Consider the following 24,583-nt stretch of genomic DNA (forward strand, 5'->3'; position numbering starts at 1 on the left):
TTTTACCTTTATTTTTTATTTTTAGTTCTGTTTATTAATTTGTTTCCTACGAAGCCGGTGAGGGCGCGGGCTGACCTTCGCCTACGGCCGATGTCGGCGACGAGAGCCGTGACCCTCGCCGGCGACTCGGCCCTCTCGAACTCCGGCGATGCTCGGTCTCCGACGCCTCGCCAATGTAGTTGCTAATTTTACTTCAAATTTCCCGATTTAACTTGTTTTCTTCCTCCTTTTTTAGCGATTCACACTCCATGATTAGGTTTTTGGATTAGTAATTTCCTTTCTGAAAGTTCTCTATCGCCAATCTCATGCATGTTTGTCATTGCAAGTTTGATGGGGTATTAGTGAGACAAGAAAGTACTAAATCGGAGAATTGTCGAGAGAGACCTTCATTGGTATACCGCAATATGGAGATCAAAATAAACACATTTTTCTAGCTTGAAGTCGTCGAGGGTCGGGCAGTGTTGCTTGGTCTCTTTTGGTCTAAAAAAAAACAAAAACCAATGAGCATCGCCGTGTGACCCTCGCTGGTCTTAGAAGAAAATAAAAAAATCAAAATTTTAAAAGAAATGAAAAATAAAAAATCAAATATTTTCAAATTAAAAAAATATATATAAAAACATAAGAAACATAAAAATTGTCCATAATTATTTAGTAATATAATTTTTTTAGAAGTGTTAAGAAATAATTTTTCCTAGATTAGATTAAATTTAGAACTGCTTTAGTGATATGGGTCGGGTCGGGTATAGGTCGGGTCGAGTATGGGTCAAGAAATTTACACTATGCATAAATTGGTCATAAATGGGTTAATGGGTCAATTTGGGTCGGACTATTTATGACCCGATCCAAATTCGACCAAGCCCACCCATTTGACAGGTATACTCCATATGCTAAAAAAGGGTTCAAGTAGAGTGAGCAAGGTCCAATGCTCCGTCTTTTTCGTGAAAAATAAATGATTAAAAAATATTATTACTCATATCGCTTACGAAAATGAATGAATGAAAATTATTTTCACCGTCCACGAAAATGTCTAGACACAAATTATATCGACAACGAAAAACATATCATTTGTTAATTTATTCAATGGATACAAGCGATTATTTAAAAAAATAGTTTACAAATCATTCATTCTCAAATGGAGCCTAAGAAAAAAGAGACTTGATTATATAACAATCTTTAGATGACTGTTTTGCTAACAATCTATTTCGAGTCACAAAAAATAAATAATAATTAATTAAAAATTATTGTGAGGTCCACTCTTTTGAAAATTTGTGAGTCATAACGTGCTATTATTTTTACAGTTTATGCTAGCAAAGTCGGAGGAAAAAATAGTGCATCAAATGCTCATCGTTTGTTCTTCGGGCCTAAGTGGGCGCAGCTTTGTAAGGCCCAGTATCACGATATTTGTGATAAGTCGACATGGCAAGACAATGTCAATGATAACCCTTGGAAGCTAGAACCAGATGAAGAGGCTCCCCATGGAAAATTAGACTTCGGCATGATCCGAACGTTTGTATCGGATTTGGGATTTGGGCCCAAAGAAAGTAAAGATCAGCGAGATGTAGAATTTCTTGGTGGGCTTACCGTCTTATCACTATAGATCAAAAGAAACTTTTGGAAACTCAGGAGAGATTCGGATTGAGAAAGGAATATTATGGGGAAATTTTCAAATAAAGGCCATAAGTATCTTCATTTTCTCAAATAAGGACATGACGTTAACATTGTTTCGAATAAGGGTCTGAAGTACCCCGCTTGTCTCCAAAAAAGGCCTGGAGTAGATGTTGTTTCAAGTAAGGCCCTGTTTGGTTCAGCATTGGGAATGAGCATTAGGGCTCTAAAATCTCTTGATCAAATGAAAATGATGTTTAGTTTATTTTTTGGCCCACTTTGGGAAGACGCAATTGCATCTCAAATGCTCCCCAAAGTCCTTTAGCCCCAAGTACCTTTAGAGGTACTTTGGGTTAAAGGACTTTTACGAAATGCAATTAATTTTTTTCCTTTAAATTTGTCACCTCAACTTGCCGTCACCCAACGTTGCCACCACCGCCCACCGCCACTAGCCACTCGCCACCGCCCACCGATCGCCTCCCACCGTCCGCCGCCATCGCCTCCATCTGCCGCAAACTGCCGACCGTTGCCCGTCGACCGCCGCTCATCACCGCTAACGCCCAACGATCGCCAACGACCGCCGACGGCCGCCGATCGCCTCCTCTCGCCGTTGTCGCCCACCACTAATCGCCACCAACCGTTGCCAGCCGCCATCGCTGCCTCCCACCACCGCCGACCGCCGCTTTTTTTTTTCAAAAAGTAAAAATACTTTACAAAGTTTTTTTTTTTCACCAAACAATATTTACGTCAAAGTTATTTTTCAATGTGTTTTTAAAATACACTTTACCAAACATTACTTGCATTTTGAAAAAGACCTTTAGCCCAAAGGTATTTGCATTTTCTCAAAATTCATTGACTAAATCTCGAACCAAATAGGCCCTAAGGGTTTGAAGTGGTCATTTCAGTCTCAAAAAAGGGCCTGACTCACCGGTTTCTTCTTCTTCTTTTTTTGAATCCTAACTCCCAGGTTGATAAGGACATTTTTGTCACTTTATTTTTTTCTTTATTTTTACTTTTTCTTATTTTCAAATATTTTTTAAAAAAACTAAAATTATAAAAAATAAAATAAAAGAGAAAGGACATACGGGGCAAGAGGGGGCTACCCTCGTGCCTGTGGTCCCACGAACTATGAGGCGGCGGTGATGGCCGTGAGGGTAGTCAAGGCATTGGCGAGGGCCGACGACCTTACAGACCGGCCGTTGCCTCAACCATGAGATGGCCGCGACCTTTTCCCATATCCGGGCGAGGGTCTCCAATCCTTCGACCGAGGGCGGTGACCATTGCCCGAGTTCGGTCGAGGGTCGCGGCCCACCCTCAGACCTAGGCGAGGGCTCACAACAAAAAAACACGTATTTAGCCACGAAAAAATGAAAATTTTGTTTGCAAATTTGCAACTAAATTTGCCACGAAATATTGTTTTCGTTCAAATTTGCGACAAAATTAGCGAAAATACGGTTTTGTCGCAACAATTTGCTACGAAAACAATTTTTCGTGACAAATTTGCTACAAATATGTGTTCGTTGCAAATTTAGCAAGGAAAATATAATTTCATTGCAAATTTTGCAACGAAATGTGCGTTTCATCGCAAAATTAATTAGTGTAATTTAAATAAAAAAACTTAAATTAGTTTGCATTTAAAGAAGAAATTCATCGCAAATTTTGCAATGAAATTCACATTTCGTGGCAAATTTGCCACGAACTAGTGTTCGTTGCAAATTTAGCAATGAAAATATAATTTTGTTGCAAAATTTGCAACGAAATGTACGTTTCATCGCAAAATTAATTAGTGTAATTTAAATAAAAATAAAAATATTAAATTAGTTTGCGAAGAAAGAAGAAATTCATTGCAAATTTTGCAACGAAATTCACCTTTCGTGGCAAATTTGCTGCGAACTAGTGTTCGTTGCAAATTGAGCAACGAAAATATAATTTTGTCGCAAATTTTGCAATGAAATGTACATTTCGTCGCAAAATTACTTTTAATATTTTTATTTTTTATTAAAATTATTCTAGAATTTTGCGACGAAAGGGTAAATTCGTTGAAAATTTGCGAGGAATTACTCCTTTCGTTGCAAATTGTTTTTAATTTTTAATTTTCCATTTAATTTAATCCAGCAAATTTGCGACCAAAACATGATTTTGTCGCAAATTTTTTTATTTTTTCTTAAAATTTGTGACGACATCATACTTTCGTCGCAAATTACTTTTAATTTTTTTCTTTTTGATTAACATTATTCTAGAATTTTGCAATGAAATTATAATTTCGTTGCAAATTATTTTTATTTAATTTAATCTAGCAAATTTGCGGCGAAATTATGATTTCGGCGCAAATTTTTTTAATTTTTATTAAAATTATTCTATAATTTTGCTATGAAAGGAGAATTTCATTGCAAATTATTTTTAAAATTTGTTACTTTTTATTTAATTTAATCTAGCAAATTTGCAACGAAATGTGCCTTTCGTCGCAAATTTGGCGATGAAATTATCCTTCGTCGCAAAATTCTACAATAATTTTAATAAAAAATAAAAATAATTTGCGATTTATAAGCTTAGAAACCCATAAGTCATTTGAAATTTTTTTCGCAAAATCAAAATCTTCCCGATAATCATATTGGAATTGATAGTTCATTGTGTGTTCATAAGCCATTATAACTAAAAGTTTCTAACATTACAAACAGATTATTTTGTCGCGAAATTATTTAATTGTTTCTTAAATTATTTTTATTTAATTTATATTCAACAAAAAATTATTTAGCGACTAAAGTATTTACAAAGAATGAGTAATAGGGGGAAAACTTGAAATTTCTTGATGTTCAACTCTTGATATATTCGACAAAAACGCTCTTGACATAAGGAAATAAATTAATTTTGATTGTAGATTCAATTTCATATCAAGTGGATAAAAAATTTAAAATATGCTTAAAGTTGAAATTCATCACAAAAGTATGGGAAAAGTAGATCATTGTAAGATCATTATACTTTACTCATTTAAAATGCTTGAAAATTGTATGACTGAAAATTTAATTAGAAATGTTGTACATTTTCTTTTTTATTTATTTGTTTACAAAGATCCATTTTTATTTTTTAGTTTATCGTCAAAAGATGGGAAAAGTACTAAAAAAGTTTTAAACATATTGAGTTGATACCAATTCAGTACTAACCATTTTAACACTAGTACGAATCCGGTCTCATCCGATCAATTTTTATTGAAATTAGAGACGAATGTAAAAGTTAGCGACGAAATAAAAATATTGCTAATTTGAATATTTTATTTTGAATTATATTTTCTTTTTAAAAATAAAAATAGAAAGAAAATATTTAATAATAAACAGAATAAATAAAAAATTAAATTAGCGACGAAATATTTTTTTCGTCGCTAAATCTTTATTTTATTTAAATTTATTTAGCGACGAAATGTAAAATTCGTCGCTAAATATTTATTTTTATTTGAATTTTCTTAAATTTAGCAACGAAAAAACAATATTCGTTGCTAAATTTGCCACTAAATAATACATTTCGTCCCAAAATTATTTAATTTATTCTGGAAATTAGTGACGAAATTATTTTTTGTCGCTAATTATTATTTTTTATTTAATTTATATCAGCAATTTGCGACGAAATGAGAATTCGTCGCAATTTTTGCGAAGAATTCATATTTTGTCGCAAATTTTTTTTTAAATTAACGACGAAAGACTTTATTTCGTCGCTAAATTTTTTAGGGAGCTTTTGAAATTTAGTGATCCCACTCTCTCCTCCCGCCTAACCCCATTCTATAAACTCTCCCGCCTCCTTTCTATCATTCCGCTCTCCTCAGCATTCAATTTCCCCCACCAAACCCCACTCACCTTCTCTCTCTACCCCCCACTCACCTTCTCTCTTCCTCCTCTTTGTGCGAACAGACTTCCCTTCCCCCCTGTTCATCATCATCTTCTTCTTCTTCTTCTGCATTCAGCAGCCCCCACAGCCGACGCCAGCCTCCAGCTAACCACCACCCGCCTTCGTCGTTACCCCGCTGTTGCGGCCGTCGCCACTCGCCCGCCAGCCCCGTGTAGTCGTCGTCGACCTCCACCCCACCGCCTCTCTGTTCCCCACAACTCAAGCCCCGACGCCCACAGCCTGCAGCCACCACCTCCAGCTGCACCGTCGCCGCGCCATTCCATCATCCTGCGAGCCCCACGAGCCCGCCGAGCTCGCCCCGCCAGGCTCGCACGCCGCTAGACCCGCGATGCTTCACCCTCCTCCTCTGTTCCGCTACTGCTCTACAGCCTCCAGCTGACCACCGACGCCACCACCTGCCGCCTCCTCCAATCACCATCGGCCTCGTCGTCGTCCCTCCAGCCATCTGCCCCGAGCCCGAGCCCGAGCCCCCGACCTCCATCTCCATCTCTCGGTCTCTCTCCCTCTCTTTGTCCCGGCACCCTAACTACCCTCCTGCTCTGCTCCTCCTCTGGCCCACGACGCCCCCTGCTCCAGTTGAGATCCACCCCCTCTGCCACCGTCCAGCTCGCCAGCCCCGTCGCCATCCACCTTAGCCCGGGGACTCCCTCGACCCACTGCGACCCAAGACTCCCTCACCCCCTCCGCCACTGAATAAAAAAGAACACTACAAAAAAAAACATGCTTTTTGTGACAAACATTTGCGATGAATAAAAATTCGTAGAAAATTTGTGACGAATTTTGCGATGAATCAAATTGTGACGAATTTTGCGACGAATAAAAATTTGTAGGAAATTTGTGACGATTTTTGTGACGAAAAAAAAAAATTCATTGCTAATACGACGTCGGAAATTTTGCGACGGAAATTCGGCAATTCGTGGCAAATTTGCGACGAAACACTATTCGTGGCAAATTTGCGACGAAACACTATTCGTGGCAAATTTGCGACGAATCACTTTTTCGTCGCAAATTTGTGAGTCGAATAGTGTTTCGTCGCAAATTTTCCACCAAATACAAGTTTCTTCAAAATCTTATCGAAGACAATTTCATTGCAAAATTCGTGGCAAATTTGCGATGAATCACTTTGTCGTCACAAATTTGTGACGAACCACTATTCGTCGCAAATTTTCCACGAAACACAAGTTTCTCGCAAAATTCCCGGCGAGGTCAGTTTCGTTGCAAAATTCGTGGTAAATTTGCAACGAAACATAAAAATTGTCATGGCAAAATTTGTGACGCTTGATTCGCAACGAAATTTTTTTTTTGCAAATTTCATGACAAAATCGATTTGCCATGAATTTTTCCCAAATTTTCGTTGCAAATTTCGTGGCTAAAACCTTATTTTTTTTGTAGTGGTTGACGACCCTCGCCCAAATTTGAGAAAGGGTCACGTCCCTCTACATACTTGCCGGCCCTCCCCGATGAGTCAGTGACCCCTCTCACCTGTGTCTCCTTTCCCTTTTTCTACTTTTACTTTTAAATTTTAATTTAATTAACTAAAAATTAGGCTAAAATTATATATTGACGAAAATGCTTTTGATCAGTCGAAATATTTAGCTTGCTTGCAAGGTCAAGCCCTTATTTGAAGCGGGTATGGCCACTTCAGGCCCTTATTTGAGATAAAGATGGCACTTCATGCCCTCAATTGAAATGAAAACCACTTCATATCATTATTTGAAATAATGATGGTATTTGAGGCCCTTATTTAAAAATTTTCCGCTATTATATGATTGGATATTTGATGCAAAGGTTAACTTATTGATAAGCTAAAGTTGATTTTGTTGTTAAAGGAAACTTATGGATGGAGGAAGTTTCTACTCTAAAAATTATTCACGACCGAAAAGAATATATTTTTACTGGTCATACTGTATTACCAAATAGTCTTAGATGATTGAAGTTTAACATTTTTTCCGATCACAAAAAAAAAAAAAAAAAAAGTGACGTTTAACATTTCATTGGGTGGAATATTTTGTTCTTTTGTGCTTAAATTTCTTAAGTTTTCCCTTAAATCTTTCCTTCACAAGAGATTTCAAACCTTTTTCCCAACTTTCCACCCAAATTTTCTAGCACCTCCATTTTCTCTCCTGTTAACATCACTCCCCCCAAAAATCATTGTCTTTCTTGGCTATACCCCGTGATATTTTGTTGTTTGAATCTGAATCCAGATTCCTCTACCCCATGATATTTTGTTGTTTGAATCTGAATCCAGATTCCTCACCAGCACATGATCCGAGTGAAACTGATGAATGCGCTTTTAGATTGATGGATCATCAATAGACATGTCAAAATGAATCATAGACTCATTTATAATGGGTCGATGTTGGTTAGTCATATTTATTAAATAGGTTCAAACATAATATGGGCGACTTACTTGGACCAACCCATCTATATTACTCTCTTTTCATTCTATCTTGTACTCATTCGATCTCTCGCTTACTTATTCCGCACTCTCACCTCAGTTTGAATCTAATATGGAAAGTGTTTTAATAATACGGATCGGGTTGAGTATGGATTAGGTACGGGCCACGTCGGGTGTCAGTCACTAGCAACCCCACCTGCTTGATCGATCTAATCACCAGAATTTTTCCGATAAATCTCTTTCTGCTGCACTTTCTATGTGGGTGGCCGCCTGCTTCGGTGGTGTCCCCAGGCACGTTCGTTCGACAATCGGAAACAAAACGCCAAATCACATCTCCATCGCACACCCTGTAAACCACCACATCCTCTAATGGCCACGGCAGGACCACATATGCTCAACCCAAAGCTCTCAAAAAGGACCCAGAAAACAATCTACGAAGAAATCTATCTCCATGCAACATGACACGACAGCCCACATTCGTTTTCTCATGTTCACGGGATCTCTCGTGGTGATACGACGATCTCGATTTTTACGAATTAATTAGAACTCAAATCATTCACTTCGTATTGCTTTCTTGGTCGGAATCGTTTCCCTGGATTGATCTCTTTTTCTATGAAGAAAAGAAGAATGGAAAGAGAAATTACAGTCAGCAAATGGAAATTAATTCTCCTCCCACGCTCGAAGAACTAGAGGCCTCTACAATCTCTTTTCTTAATCGAAACTGGAGACGGACGTAGCGCTAATCTGCACGAGCAAAGAGATCAACCGTTCTTCATTTGCTCCTTGATTCTCACCAGCCCTGGCCTTCATTTACGCCTCCGTGATCCGGGCAATCAGTGTTCGTTCCTGAACCTGGCTTTTCCTCCCCCGCGGCGAAAGCATTTCAAAACAGAGACTCGTGATGAATCTCCTCCAAGTCCTCCAGTTTCGGGCACTCGTTCAAGTCCGGGGCAAGGCACCGCCTTGACTCAGCTGCAGCCGCCACTTGGACAGCGTCCACCTGGGCCCCGACCTCGGTGGCGCGCCGGCGGATGGAGGCAGCTGAGACCTCGCCGCGCAGCGAGTCGCGGCCCTCGCGGCAGATGAGGTCGGGGAAGTTGAGGCGGGCGGAGGGGCCGCGGAGGTAGAAGACGGCGGTGTCGTAGGCGCGGGCGGCGGCCATGGGGGTGGCGTAGGAGCCGAGCCAGATACGGGAGCGCTTGTTGGGCTCCCTGATCTCGGCCACCCACTTGCCCCACTTCCTCATCCGGATTCCCCGGTACGGCTTCTTCAGCTGCTGCTGCTGCTGGAGGTGGTGCGGCCTTCTCTTGATTCGCTCCTTCTCTGTCGTCGCATCATCACCGTAGCGTTCGGTTTCCATGGATAAGCTCTTGATTCTCGAGGGTGAAAGATGAAGGGTTGAATGGTTGAATGGTATAAATAGAGGGAGAGAGAGGAGAGAGAGTGGGTGGGGAGGCAGATGAATCTGGCAAAGAGATTGGGACGCCAAGTTGCCATCCTTTTGCAGCACACAAGCACGAAGCCGCCTTTTCTTAATCTTCAAAACTCAGCCGACATAAGTCCGTCATCACGCTCTCTCTCTATCTCTCTAACGTAGGAAAGAGGAAATTCCTGATGTCGGCGATGAGATGGGATTCATGTTCAGGAAATTTGGTCTGTTGGGGACCGTTTTTTATCTGTTTTTTTTGACAAAGTTGACGGCTTTTAATGTCACGTGGTGTTTTGTTTTTCCTTTGGTGGGTAGATTCATGCACGTGCTTGCAAAGGAGAGAGAGGGAGAGAGAGAGAGAGAGAGAGAGAGAGAGAGAGGGGTGGATTGGTATGGAAAAAGATCGGGTTTTGTCGGGGAAGGCGGGGCGAAATTCATGCAAATCAATTGGAACAAGTCACGACTTTGAATAGGGGCGAAGTATTTTGGACGACATTAGGGGGGGGCCGAAACCAGAAATTCCTAGTTAAAATTTGACTGTATATTACTCCCTTTTTTTTCTTAACAAAGTTTACCTGGTGAGCCGCTCTAGATTTGTCATTCGACACCGACATGTAAAGAAACAAGTCAATAACACGTAAAAGTTCTTTTTTTATGGCCGAGTATGAATTTACCTGGTCAGCCGCTCTAGATTTGTCATTCGACACTGACCGTATATTATTAACCGTCTTCACAAGGCGAAAGGAACCACTCGTGAGAATGATGAGTCGAGCATCGTTACACTAATTTTTATATCGGGTTTTGAGAACAAGAAAAGTGTTTTTTTTTGTCCCCCTTAATTAGAGAGAAAAAAAGTACTCTCTTTTTTTTTTTTTGTCAACACACTGTCTCGCTTATATTATTATCTGTAATCGGTATAAAAAAAAATTCAAAAATACATTTATCCGAACATGCTTTTCTATATTTGCAGATCCCAGGAATATTATTATTATTATTATTAATTATTTTTTTTTGGTGGTCAACCCAGGAATATTATTTTGACAAAACAGGAAAGTTTCCGAGAAATTTATCATTATAGGTTGGGGAGAGAAAGGGAGGTCGGTGCCAAAGATGAAGACCCGAAGAGAGAGAGAGCAGAAAAATGAAAGGAAAGTGACTTTTCCGTCCACGCAATCGCCAGCCCCGTCCCCAATGGCCGTGAACGAACCAACACACAATTTGCAAATATCTAAAAGAGAGAGAGAGAGAGAGAGAGAGAGAGAAAGAAATAAAATAAAAGAGTCGGCGGAAAATCGGGTACTCCAAATTCAAAAGTGTGTGTGCTGTCAATTGGCTTATTTTTAATTTGGATTAATGTCGCGAAAAAATCAAAACTGATATACATATGGTAAATTTATCTCAATTCATTTTTTTTACCACCTTTTGATAAATTTGCCCCAAACCCGGTACACCGTGATAAATTTACCATCCGTTAGTTTTCGTTGAATCTAACCGTTCAAATTGCTAAGTTGGGTGGCACGTGGCGAGTTCACGAGTGCACGATTTTGAGATTTTTACCCTCTGTTTGTCACGGGTTTATTAATTTGAAATTTTGTGATATTAATCCAATTTAACGGAAGGTAAATTTGTCATAGGTGTACCAGTTTATGATTTTTTTATGGTCAAAAAAATAGTTTGGGATTTATCACGGGTGTAACAATTCGAAGTTTTTCGTGGTCAAAAAAATAATTTAAGGTAAATTTATCATATATGTATTAATTTGGAGTTCTTCGTGATATTAACCTTTTTAATTAATATATCCTCTCTCTCTTTTTTTAATTTCTAAATTGAAAATTGTTCTGGTTAACCTTGGGAGAGCAAAGCTCTGGACTTTGTCACGTGGAGGAAGGAGGAAAAGCGACTTTGCGTGCAACTTGGGGGACGGTTGTCATCCACACACGAAGACACCCAGCTCCCCCTGTCCCATACGACTGTTCTGATGGCGCTAATAGAACACGCCGTCGAATGGGTGGATCGAATCGAAAATATCCAATTTAAATGGATTAATTTTCATGCAATGTTCGTCCATTGACACGTGTTCGACCCGGAACCATATCCTAAAATACTCTCATATTTAATTAAATCTAAACTCACATCCAAACTGCGATGAGAGTACGAATGAGTGAGCGTGAGATTGAATGAGAGCAAGAGACAATAAAGAGAAAGAGATAAAAGTGAGTTGAGTGTAAATAAGTTGTAAATCAAATTTACGACCCATTTAATACTCATATTACGTTTAAACACATTTATAACACATTTATTGAATATAACTAACTCATTTAACAAATCAGCCCATCATATATAGTTTAAGAAATAGGTTTATGATCGACTTTCTCTGCAAACAATCACCCGAAAAATGATGAAGAATGGTCGGTTTTCTACTCAATGACTCGAGCGGTGTCGATTTGTTCATGGATTAAAGCCCAACCTTTCTGTGTTTGACAACCGATGCATCAATATCGATCGCATACCCATTGATGAACTATTAGTTAGCTAATAAGATGTTCGAATAAAGATGGAAGTAGTAAACAAAGGGTGGCTGAAGACGAGGCCATTGCCACCGACTCCGTTACTGAACATGGGACAGAGCAACTAAGCCACAAAGTTATTTTGTTGTTCGCCTCACGGTCCCTCTAAATCGATTAAGACCTCATTTCGTTTTCGCATCGATTACCTCTGGAAGCGCTCAAGATCATTCAAAGCTCTTTGCTTTGTATCCAAGAACTTTCGCACTTGGCAGATTTTATAGAACCGCACCCAACCAAGGGTGCAAGTGAGTCTGTCCGGCTGTGGGCATGTCGAAAGGAGGAGGAGGGCCTCCAAGGGTGCGGTTCCATTCACACGGAGCCAAGCCGATCAGATTTAGGCCTACGACCCAATTCAAAACCCTTTATGGTTACGTTGTCAACTTGGCAAATATCTTCCAAATTCGGCAGAGAGAGCGACTTAGGCAGGGACCAATCGTGAAGCGGGTGAACAAGCACCTGAACTAGAGGGCCGGTCTCCCATGGAAGCCTAAGCCTTTAGTAAGGATCCCAAGATTTTATGGATTCCTTCTTCGTTACTGTGGCTAACCTGAAGCTCAACATCGTCAAGCTCAGGTCACGGTGCCCGGTTAGTTCCTCAAATCCTTTTGTGGGGACAAGACTAGATACAAAGAGGACCCAGATGGAAAGTAGTTAGACTCAATGGGGAATTCAGTTTGGGGGGATGGGGGGGAAGTTGGTTAACTAAGGGTGCGCATGGTAACACTTCTTTACCGGAAATCAACTTCCGATCAAAAGTTGGTTTCTCTACTTCTTCTAAAAAACAGAAGTTAATTTTTCTACTTCTGCTTCAGATTGACTTCTGATCGGAGAAATTCGTTTGGTAACGATTCAAAATTTCTACTTTTGAGACATTATTATCAAAATCTTTAGCGGCGAGGAGGCCGACGGTGGGGCGGCCGGGGAAGGTAGGCATGCAGAGGTCGGTGTGATCAAACAAGTGATTCTAAAGTGGAGAAGAAAATTTTACCAAACGGATTTCCTTGCCGGATTGACTTCCGGTAGAGAAATCCAGAAGCAGAAGTGTTATCATGCAGCTCCTAAGATACCCAAAAAGATGAAAGAGCTCTCCAAGGAATTTCATCAAACACTTTCGATGCAGCCAGGGCTTTACTTGTGCAGCTCCAAGCCCACATCTGTCTTCAAGAGAACAAATATCCCACCTCAGAATCCTTCGAGGACTGGTGGGCCTTCTGTTAGGCAAGGTTTGAGCTTTTGTAACCTGAAGCAACATATTAACTTGGCTTGTCATGCGTACACAACAAGCACCAGTGGCTTGGTGAATAAAATTACTTAACGTACACAGCAATCCTAGCAAACCGACTCGGTCAACACAGCCACTATAATTGCAGGAGCATTTTGGTTGCTTTACCAGCAATTATTCGCAATTTTGTTATATATCCACTCAAAAGTTTGCAATTGATCGAGCAAGAGTACTACTATCGAGGTACAGATAAAGATAGGAAAGATCTACAGAAAATAATTGTGTTTCCTTCCACGCAGCAAGCACTTATGAGCAATAGCAAAACCCTAAGGTGAAATCTAACCCACCTTTTAGAAACAGAGAACAACTACAAGGTTATGGCAACCCCAGTAGTGGACCGATAGTCATCAGTGACAACAATCAACAAACAAACTTCAAAATAGTTAAAGACAAGGTATGACTTCATATTTCACAATCTTAAAGTATTACGCCGGTAAGGACGGGAAAAGTGATCTACTCTACACCAAGCCACCTTTTGTTACTAAACATTATACACGGAATTCACCAAGTGCAGACAGATAGGAAAATGGAACTTGCGGGAAATTTGAAGGCTGAAAAATCCAGTCATAACTCTACTTTGAGCAGCCAAGATCAGAACCAGTTGACAGACCAAAACTTACTCTCCCTGCATGGCTTGGCTTAAATTCCATACAGCATATACCAAAAGCACTATTTAAAACTAAAGCAGCCTCATATGGTCCCACTACTAAACGCTGCACCATAATCAGTAGACAATCCTTTAGAGTACCATGTTCTCCTTTCCCCAATCAAAAGTCAATCAGAACGCAAAGTTTTTAAGATTCAAGGGGGCATTCTAATCTCATAAAACATCACATCCATCTTACACATTCCACGCAGTCCTGAATATATCTCTGTCTATATTGTCACTGTTTATGGTAAGCTCCCAGCATCCGTGAGACGGAGATATTACATCTGAAAACCAAAGAGAAGTACTTAATCTCCATGATCTAGAAATATTGCAGTAGAAATTTTATGCGCACCTCCAAATGCTTATGCTGAATGCACAAAAAACATTTCCAAAAAGCTGTTCAGCTCAAGATTCAATCAAAACGGAGACTGACTCAAATCTTTTCCTTCTATTGGGATTTAAATCCTAATAAGGGTGCACTTATACTAAGAGCAGATTTATTATCCTGTCTCGAAATGAAATACTCGTTGTTGATGGAGAAAACACAAAATGAGCCGTGTATTGCTGTTAATCCAAGCGATAGATCCAGTAAGAGAGTTAAGCCCTTGAGAAATGTGGTGTATAACATATACAGACCGAGAACTTTCGTACGCAAAATTGGTGGAAACAAACCAGCCAATTAGTCGCCAATTCGTCCAAACGGCCATCTCGTCCCAGGTAACCATATGATCAGCTCTTGAACACAATGTCATAATTCAATTATCAAATGGCTATGAAACGAACTTTGACAATGAGAGATGCAATTTTTGAATCAGAAGTAGACATCTTCCTCATTGTCACTATATCCCAACACGAAGCCATTGGGTACTTCCTCTGTGTCCCATTCTTCTTCTTCCTCCTCTTCCTCCCCTTCTGAAAAAGCCGAAACCCTCACACTACCATTCTCAGACCTTCCTGCAACAAGCTCATTCAGTACATTGTCCAAGTCGCTGTCTCCGTCAACGTCCTCATCAAAGACCGAAAACGAAAAGAAACCGTCCTCCCTATCAGCGTCCTCCCTCTCTGTCCTCCTATTGGGCACCAAATCCTCCCCGGTAACCTCCCCATTCTCCACCCCATTCCAAGGAACCCACAGATCGGCATGCCTTCCCAATGCCTGATCCCAGTCCCCGACCACAACTGTCCCCAAATTCGCCTCCCTCGCCTTCCTCAACATCTCCGAAAAGTCCGAATCATCAGACACCAAGAACAACCAATCAATCCTTCTACTCATTGAATGTTGCATTTGCCTCTTCAGGGCCCAATCCGCCGCCTGTGGCTTATCCTCCACAGTCTTAACAAAAATGCCAGCTCTCCTCAACTCCGATGCCAAACCGTATCCGACTTTCGGCTTGATCAACACCCTGGCCGCCTCGTTATACTTATGATTCCCAGCTACATACTTCTCCCTGTACTTTTGCCTCTTCTTCCCCTTCAAAGACCTCATCCTATTCAACTTCTTTTGCCTCTCTCGCTCGTGCAACTGTTTAAAATGCCTCTTCAAGTCCAAATTCGTCTTACACTTTCGGCCGCACACCCCGCAAACGTAAGGCTCGGCCGGAGCCACAATCCCCTTGCGCTCGAGAATGTCGAGCTGCTTGCGCTCCCGGCGTTCCTCAACGACCCACTGGGGGAGGTGAATGAACGCGTGCCGGTTGGCGTACGCCGACATCTCGACGACGTCGCCGAAGTTCTGCGCTACCCGCCTGAGGGCGGTCGCGGCCTGGTACGGCGGGCCCCGCGGCGGCTTGTTGTCCAGGTCCCACAGGACCACCACCTTCTTCTGCTTCGGAGTGTAGATACCTTGCTTGTTCCTCACCATGTCGATGTCCGCCGCGGCAGAAGCTCTGACCGGGGCGCACCGGAGCGAAACGAGAGATTTTGGCGGGGTTTTCGAGATGAGGGTCGGTTTGAATTTCAGGTTTCCGGGGTTGCTGAGGAAGGAAGAGCAAGAGAGATGGAGGGGCTTGGTGGATTGGAGGTGAAGCGACAGAGGAGGAGGTTTTATGGAGAGAGTGTCCAGAGATATGCAGAGGGGATTCATGCTTTACACCTTGCAGAAGAGTAGGAGAATCAGATTCGTCGGAACTTCTCCGGCGAGCGACAATTCATGGCTTCCGAGGGAGTGGAGAGTCGTCGTCTCCAAGATATCTGAGGAAATGCCAATGAGAGCTTATCATTCAGTAAGAAGATACGATGCATCCAGTAATAAAAATGTGAACTTTATCCGGAGAGCGAGTCCCGCTCGGTACTTGCCACTTGGTATCGTAATCGTCATCATATTCCCATTACCCACGGAGAAGGTCCGAGTCCGACCCTACGCGGAGCATCCGAAACGGTACCCAGCCATCGGACTGGGGAATATGCTTTGAACCCGGACCGGGCGGGTCAACCGGCTCGATCGGTTGAATTATCGGGCCTGGCAGTAGCGAACCGTGGCTAGGATTTAGATTCGAAGGATGGGTTTTGGGATACGCTTCGAGTTTTTTGTACCTAAAGGAGTTGGGTTCGAGATGTCGTGTTCTCAAACCGTGTCGATTTTGAGATGGGATTGGGGTATTGAGCTGTGCGGCGACGGGTTTGTTTTGGGTTTCCGAATAGGTACGATCGATCCAAATTCATCTCACTTCTACTCAATCTCCGTCAAAGCTGGTCTCGTTTTTCAAGAGCCGTATAATATGGAGGATTAAGTGAGATCTTTAAGTCATATTCATCTCTAGCTCTCTAATCTCTACCTTGCAATTATTAACAAAGATAATGAAAAATGCGGGTGTCTAAAGGTTCAATCGGCAACTTGAAATGTGGTTTAGGATTAAAGAAGGTTCACGCTATTTCCACCATGGCTATAACTTATAGCGCTCCCTAACTTATTGAGTTGACAAAACTAACCTCAAGAGAGCTAATTAATCAAAATCACAGATGAAAAAGGTACGAGTTGTTATTTGTTGAAAATGCAAAAATCATGCATTGCTATAAAAATATAAGATTGTTTGTATTAACCAAAACAATAATTTTTTACTCCGCCACCTTATGTTTTTTTTTCCCAATTAGTTTATATACGGACTTTATTTCCACTCCTCCATTTATTCACGTGCTTATTAAGGATCATTTTTAAAGGATTTGTGTTAGAATAATTAACTATCAAACTACGCCTTCGTCTAATAGCTTAAAGCTTTGAGAATAGTTGATGGTGATCCCACAAAATATCACCTAGTATCATAGCAAAAAGTTATGAATTCAAATCTTCAAAACCTTATTTGCTTCTCTAATTTCATATTTTCATGCTTTAGGCTAAGGCCAAAGTCCACCAAATCTCACAATTTAAACCTTGTTGATAATATTTGTTAATTAACATATTCTAAGTATAAATTATAATCACAAAGAGCTCACAACTTTAACCAAAGGATTCCCTTAAGAAAAGCTTGAACTAAAGAATTGTGCACTACAAGGAGTTATTTCCACATTAAACTTCACGGAAACGTTGCAAGCAAAATGTACTTTATTTAATATTCTTTTAAATTAGAATCTCGATCGTTCAACTTATTATTATTTTTTTGGTCGATGTTCGTTCAACTAATTAAATTGCTTCAATCTTATATGATTCTTGTAATGAAGCAATGAATACGTTCCTTTCAATTGGCTAGAATCTATTACTTGGACGAAACTAGATCTTATAGAATCATGTTGAAAATTTGACGATACATTTCGTACCTTGCTAAAAAATCAATCATTATTTACCAAGCACACATTATCTAAAGAAATCCAATTTTCTCTCGATATGTTCATAAAAAAAAAAGCCAATTCGGGCATATTCTTTCCCCAACTAATGAAGAAATCTTGGCTGAATTGCCACATATGAAATTAAGCACAATTTTGCAAAGAAATAGCTCACTTGTTTTTTGAGAAGAGATAAGAAATATGCTCAACATCACTGGATTAAATAGTTCACCCATCTCCTTGTTATTTGAAGAAACCCTCCACTTCAATTGATAATTTTTTTCACAAAAAGCAAACATGAGATAACGAATCAAATCTTTAACTAAGATTTCGGATATGTGTCGCAAATTCAACTTAATTATGTTTCGTCCCTTACTCGGAGAAAGACGATCAAAAGAAGAAACAACATGTTAGGAAGGGTTGATAAAAACGATTATACTGATTGATTTACATTAAAGGTATACTTTCTCTCTTTCTTCAACTTTTCATTAATGAGATCTCAGCGACGGTTATTACGGACCAATCAAATTTTAGGATATGTCTAGAGCTATTCAAGGAATGGAAATAGCACGAGCCTTAAAGAATTAGCGAAATTACGCCGGAACATCTCTCTTATCTCTCGATTTGAACCCTTGTTCTCCACTTCATTAAGTGTGATTGGTAGGGAAACTTGCATAGGTTGAGAGCGTCGTTGTTATCACATTGCTTCACCGTCTTGGCGTCACTGGAAGAAGAAGTAACCGTGGAAATTCCGTAAGTAGACCCGGAAAATGAAGCATTATTCCTGTGGTATTATCAGTGCCAACAAAGGAGAACAACATGGGCCGGGCCGCTCAAGTTATCTGTCAGTTTCTGGCCTTGTACCTGAAAATTCTTGAACGGCATGAGCTACGAAGTGCGATGACAAGGACTTGTCGGGGCACGAGACTCTCCCATGTTAGGCTACATGTACCCGTCCTTTAGCTACTTCGTCTAGCAGGACAACCCTATTCTTGAAATTTACTCTGTCATTCCATCTTGCTGTGACCACGTAAGTAGAAGAAACCACTCAAAACCAATGGAACATTCATTCCGTTAGTAACCTGTACTTGTGCCTAACGAAAACTTGATCTGACAACCTAACATTCTGCAGAAAGAAAGATCCAAGCACTAGTTCTGTAGCTTTGCTCTTCAGTGTTTTTTTTTTTTCTTCCTCTTGTTATGTCTTGGGTCCTGACAAATTCATTTGTTCCCCAGACATTAGCCCAGATAAATTTTTTTTTTTTTAAAATAACCATACATAACCAAACTGAGGGCAAGGTTTTTGTAATGAAAAAGAAATCTCCAAAGTGTAGATTGTATTGGAGGCAGAGCCAACCCTTGTATGCTCAATTATTAGTCCAGTATCCTTCCATGGCACACCACCAGGACAAAGACCGCATATAAACGCTTAGACAATGATGAGGGGCTCCAGGGCTGCACATGCCATGTCCCCCCTCTCAATTTCAAAAAAGATGAAAATGGCCAATTGAGTGTCTTTCTTTTCTTGTCTTCCTTCAATTTTCTTTTGAGAAAAGAGTTGCATTTCCAAATCCAAGACATGACATGATGGAATCCAAAATAAATAAATAAATAAATAACCTGAGATAAGAAAGGATTACAGCACAAACAACTACAAATGGTGTATTGGCTTCAAGTGTTGACAAATGGGCCACCCCATAAAGGGCCAAAAAAAAAAAAGGAATCGTGATGACATTCATCAAGTGGAATCATATCTCCCCTATGAAACTCTAATCTAGGTTTCAATGTACTTTGACATGGGTGCACTGATTGACATAACCATGGGGGCAGATTGGGCTTGAACCCTAATTTGGGTCCAACTTTGTTTAATTACTGGTGCTAATTATTCCTAGGAAAACACCAAAACCCAAAAATGAAAAAAAAGAGATCAGAAAAAAAAAGAGGGGGATGAGCTTGCTTGCGAGGGAATGCCAGAATTAAAGGGAACAGAAAAGATTTTTGGGTCTTAAGTGGCTCAGATGAAAAGGAGGAAGGGTTTGGAACAATGGTGTGTTGGTGATGTGAAAAAGGAGGAGTGAGTCCATGTGATGCAAGTTAGCTCCACATGGGTGAAAAGCAAAACAGTAAGAGGGAAAGAGAACAGAATAAAGATGAGGCACTACTGCTACGCAAGTAGCAGAAGCCACTCTGAAAACAGAGCTTCTGTCATTGGATCAAAAAGGTCTCAGCTTTATTTTTGTTATGCAATCATGGGGTTTGGCGGCCACATTGTACAATTAAGAAGAGTTGAGTCACGAATGTTTGACTGGGGTTTCGGTCAATTTAATGAGAATGTTGTCGGGTTAACAAGAATTGGAAGCAGGAGAAGAAGGAAGAAGAAAGAAGAAAATGCAGTTTCTGGTGATCTGAACATGATCCAACTCATGAGATATGTTTTCTTTCCATAGAAGGAAGGTTGATGCCCTTAGATTTTAAGTACATGTTGCCCATATCCAGCTTTTGGGCCTCGAGATCAATTTCAATGTGCATTGTCAATATCATCTGCAACAGCGAGATCGTTCCTTTTTTTTCTCCCTTTGGGTGATGTCCCTCTTTGCATTTGCTTTCATAGTGTCCTGAGAATCTTAATTCCTGAAGAATACGATTCAGACTCAACTATGTTAGACCCAAGAGGCAAAAGCACGCTAGGGCTCATGAACTTCTTCAAGACATTTCGAGGTTGGCCACGGTTGCGATAAGACCCGGATGTAAAACTAGCACATTCCTGGGCAACGACTTCTTGAAAGATATTGATTTTGTCAAGGAGGACACCATTTTCCATCGAAATGGACATGAAAAACATCACACACCGAATTCCAAGACCCCTTCTTCCATCCACATTGCAGTTGGGATTTCAAAATTGCTGCTTTTGTAGTCAAAGTGCCAATCCATACTCCTTGCGGTGAAAAACGAAAAAACGCCACAAGCTTCTTATTCCTAAGACCCTGCTGGGAAGTTTGGTAAGACAGGCACAATTAGGGTAAGAGAATGGACATGTGTTGCTCAGAGAAGCTAAAATGGTCAGCAACAGAACCAAGCCAGACAATTTTTTTTTTTTCGTGTGTGTGGGGACCGCTGCGGTTGCCTGGTCCGCGTCCAATGTAACGGTCGGATTGGAGCGAAAATCCAATGAATTGAGGGAAGTGAGTTAGGTTGAGAAAGTGAAGGGTTGAAGGTTGAGGCCTTTGTGTCAGAGTTTGTTTAGTGTGCGCATCTGTTCCTCGCTTGTGTATGAAGCCTTTGGTGAGAGTCCAGAGTCCAGAAAGAGGAAAGAGTCCATGTTCGGACAGGGTTGCTTAACTTGCGGTTTACCGCTTCTAGGAAAAAGGATGAGAGCAGAGATAACAATGGTCAGCTTTAGAGTGATCACAAGAAAAATTTGGAATGCATTTGATAGATAATCGAAGTGCGCGGACTTTACCTGTTTTTGTCACTTCATAATGGGTCTTGAAAATGATTCTTGAACTTATATGTTCCAGGGGCTGATAAAGAAGCATGCTCTTTTCTCATTCTTTTGTTTTTTTTCTTTTAGTCTTTCGCTCAAATCCGCTGATGTTAACATCGCCATTCCCCCCCAACAAGATTGGGAATGATTTAGCTTGATCTTTCGTCAATTACCGACTAGAAATTGTTATGAAATGGAAAGGAGAAAGCTACAGTTTGGTGTCTTGGTAAGAAAGACTCCGACAGCTTCTCAGGGTGAGTGTGCATAACTACCAGTGCACTAATAAGATTGATTTCCTAACTCCTAGATCAGCAAGAACCGGTGAAGATAGATGCCCTTTTCTACTTTCTTCCAAAACTCTGCCAGGATCAAATCTATGACAGCAATGCAACAAGATTCGAAATCGCGTAGCTATGATCTTTCATCCATGACCCCTCAAAGAAAGAGCTATAAAGAACCGGAACGAGGCTCTCTGTTAAGGCCTAGTCATGGGCATGTATTGGAATAATGTACCATGATCAAACAATCCCCCTAGACACACACTTTTCTGAGCATTCATGTGTGTAGGTCTCAGGTAGATTGAGATGCAACTGAAGGTCCATATCAATGTGATTTTGATTCCGCAGCAAGAAACCACCGCGGCTCAAAGATTGCAGCCTGAGGTCCCATTTGGTTGGGTGGAAAAAGAGAAGGCTCCTATGGTTCTCGTTGGTTATGTCAGAGAGTTTGTGGCCCAGGATTGCATCTACTTTGACAGTCTTTTCAGTGCCCTCCACCCAACTGCCCAGGATGATATTAAATTTGTGATGATTCAGCCATGGCTTTCAAAGCTGGTGAAAAATACTTGTTAAAGGCATACAGAGGGGTGTGAATGTCTAGGCCAGTTCCTTTTGAAAAGGGCAAAAAAAAAAAAAAGAATTCAAGTGAGGCATTTAGATGATGTGCAGGCGACATTTCTCTTGATGGGTAGAGGGTGCTCTGGTCGAGCTTAATCGTCCTCACTCTTACATGAAACGATCCGTTTAACTCGCTCAAAAGATGCCGAAAACTCATCTAATCAAGGCTCCGCCGCGAGTTATTCAAGTCGAGATTCGACACGACTCGTGCCACCTAAAACAGAACCATTTAAGGCCGAGGCCGACCGAGCACATCAGCATCCCTGAACAGGCATGGACTGCTTCGCGGACATGGGGAGTTACGATGTATTGTATCGACCAGCGGAATGTGAAAAAGGAAAAGGAACAAGTATTGTGCATTGCCAAGACCCATCGCCATGAGCTCCATGGGGAATAGTCAATTAATATCGTGAGTCCAATCCACGGCTGTAGTAATGTCAGAGGTTGTGGCTAGTTCGTCACCAAAGACTTGGCTGGGCTCTGAGGTTGACACACCAGACGCAACAGCAGTCGATCCTTAAAAGGTTGCAAAATACAAGGATGGTATTTATCAGCTGCCCTGAATTCTGCAGAGAAACACTGGACCAGCTGAGGCTGTTCCCAATTGAAGAGAGAGAGAGAGAGAGTTTTTAGAGAGAGAGAGAAGGTGTGTGTGGGGTCCAGGTGGGTTATTTGGACACTTAAAAAGGCCATGTGAGCTGGGAGACCACCAGCTGTAATGTGTCTAATTGCGGGTGGGTCTCCCCCCGCTCCCTCACATCACTTTCCAACTCTCCCTCTCCCCTCTCAAGTAAATAAAACTTTCATTACGACATGTAATCTCCACATCTCGGTACACATTGACACGATCTCATCGTTTGATACTTACATGTGATCATAGAGCCACGTCTTTGAATCCCGGAAAATCAAGATCGTCCGGACAGATTACGACCGCGCCTGACGTGTCGCTCGATATGCGAGTGCGACATACATTTCGCTTCTTTCCGAACCCTTTTCTTCTTCTTCTTTTTTCCGAATTGCCATTGTCGTGGCCCTCCACCATGAGCCCGAAAGGTTCCGAGGGCAGAGAGTCCGGATCGTCACGTCCCCCCTTCTTTTTCGCGTAGCGTTTTGGACTTTCCTTTTTTCTTGGTCTTTGCTTCGTGTGATGTGGAAACGTGACCTGAATTCTACGCTTTTGTGGCTGGATTGTGCCATTTCAAAGGGTGGGAAGGTGAGTTTGGGGAGAGTTTGATTATAGTGGTAACGTGAGAGTTGGGGTAAACTCTCCATCATGAATAGGAGAAGGAAGAAAACTAATTGTTCCTTACTCGGTACGAGCTCTTCAATAGGTCCTCGGTGTAATTTTAGTCCTACAAATTCATCATGAGCTCTTTTTCTTTATTTGTGATATCATGGAGTTAGATAAACGTTAAGATGAAAGTTAATCCTTGCGAATCGGATAATTTCTAACTTAGCTAGCTTGCCCTCGACTTAATTAGTGAGAGATTAATATTTTGTTATCGAGCTTACATAGAAATTAAAAAGCCCATGATGCTTAAACCTATGAAATTTGAACCTACCCATCATATCATGAAATGCGGAACTTATCCCGTCACACGATTTCAAGATCTAATTAGGTTGCATCCGTATCTTAATTAAACGATTGTAGTGGATTATCACCTCTAATGACCACAATTGCTTCGACAATCCATTGACTATAACTCATATTTAGACGCACAAAAAATACGAAGTATTAATAAAGTAAAAGTCCCGGTCATGGATATCGCCGAGAAATGAACGGTTTCGGATTACACGCTCATCATTCAATGCGGTGGGATATCGCGGGATCGTGCGAAGATATCGAACAAGAAAAACACAAGAGAGCGTGGAGCGATGCATACCTCGGCCGGTTTCTACCGATTCGATTCTCTAGTTCCCGATTTTACCCTGAAGCCATGCTTGCCTCGGGCGAATAGATATTTGTTCAGATATTATATAAATGAATATATATTATATTATAATGGGAGGAGAGAAGCCATAAAAGAGCATGCATTTAGGGGGGCGAAATTATTAATTGGGTGGTTAATGATGACAAAGTGGCCGCCTCGTGCCGGGAAAAACTCCGGGCACTCCCCTCCGATTCCCTCCATCACGTGGCCTTGTGGGGCCCCTCTCTCTCTCTCTCTCTCCTCTGTTCTCGGGGCTTCTCCATTACAAATTACACCTCATGTATGTCTACTCTTCTCAATACAAGCTTCCTTATGTAACACAAGAAGAAAAAATAGAAAATGAGGAGGACAGGGGAGGCAAATCAAAATGAACTTAGCCCCCGAAGGCGCACATCGATTACGAACTCGGCGCTCTAAATCACCCTCGAGACATTACGGATGGATCGTGTCGTCAGATAACGATTTGCCACGTCTCCAAATTACTACCATCTAGTTAATTTTCTCGAGAAGATTATGGCGAAATTAAGTCCTAAGAATGACGAGCATCCGTACGCGACGACGCTCATGAAGTACATATTTTCCATCATGTATAACACAACTTTATGTTAATACGTAGCGTGCGATAATTACACAATTAGCACATATTTTTCTTTTGTTCAAAGGGGGCAGGTATTCCAAATCCGCGACAG

At 41.0% G+C, this 24,583-nt stretch overlaps 2 protein-coding genes across 2 annotated transcripts; both read right to left on the reverse strand.

Moving 5' to 3' along the window:
• Nucleotides 1–8,475: 8,475 nt before the first annotated feature.
• On the reverse strand, nucleotides 8,476–9,487 carry LOC115747918 (ethylene-responsive transcription factor RAP2-1-like). The gene is made up of 2 exons (XM_030684244.2): nucleotides 8,630–9,487; nucleotides 8,476–8,594 (listed from the first exon to the last, which is right to left on the reverse strand). The coding sequence occupies exon 1, from the start codon at nucleotides 9,258–9,260 to the stop codon at nucleotides 8,784–8,786; it is 477 nt and encodes a 158-aa protein (XP_030540104.1). The 5' UTR covers nucleotides 9,261–9,487; the 3' UTR covers nucleotides 8,476–8,594; nucleotides 8,630–8,783.
• A 4,948-nt stretch (nucleotides 9,488–14,435) lies between these two features.
• On the reverse strand, nucleotides 14,436–16,250 carry LOC115747851. The gene has a single exon (XM_030684154.2). It carries the CDS (start codon nucleotides 15,908–15,910, stop codon nucleotides 14,639–14,641), a length of 1,272 nt encoding a protein of 423 aa, XP_030540014.1. The 5' UTR covers nucleotides 15,911–16,250; the 3' UTR covers nucleotides 14,436–14,638.
• Between the last annotated feature and the right edge of the window lie 8,333 nt (nucleotides 16,251–24,583).

Source organism: Rhodamnia argentea, chromosome 2, assembly GCF_020921035.1.
Source record: "Rhodamnia argentea isolate NSW1041297 chromosome 2, ASM2092103v1, whole genome shotgun sequence".
In the NCBI taxonomy this organism is placed as follows: Eukaryota; Viridiplantae; Streptophyta; class Magnoliopsida; order Myrtales; family Myrtaceae; genus Rhodamnia; species Rhodamnia argentea.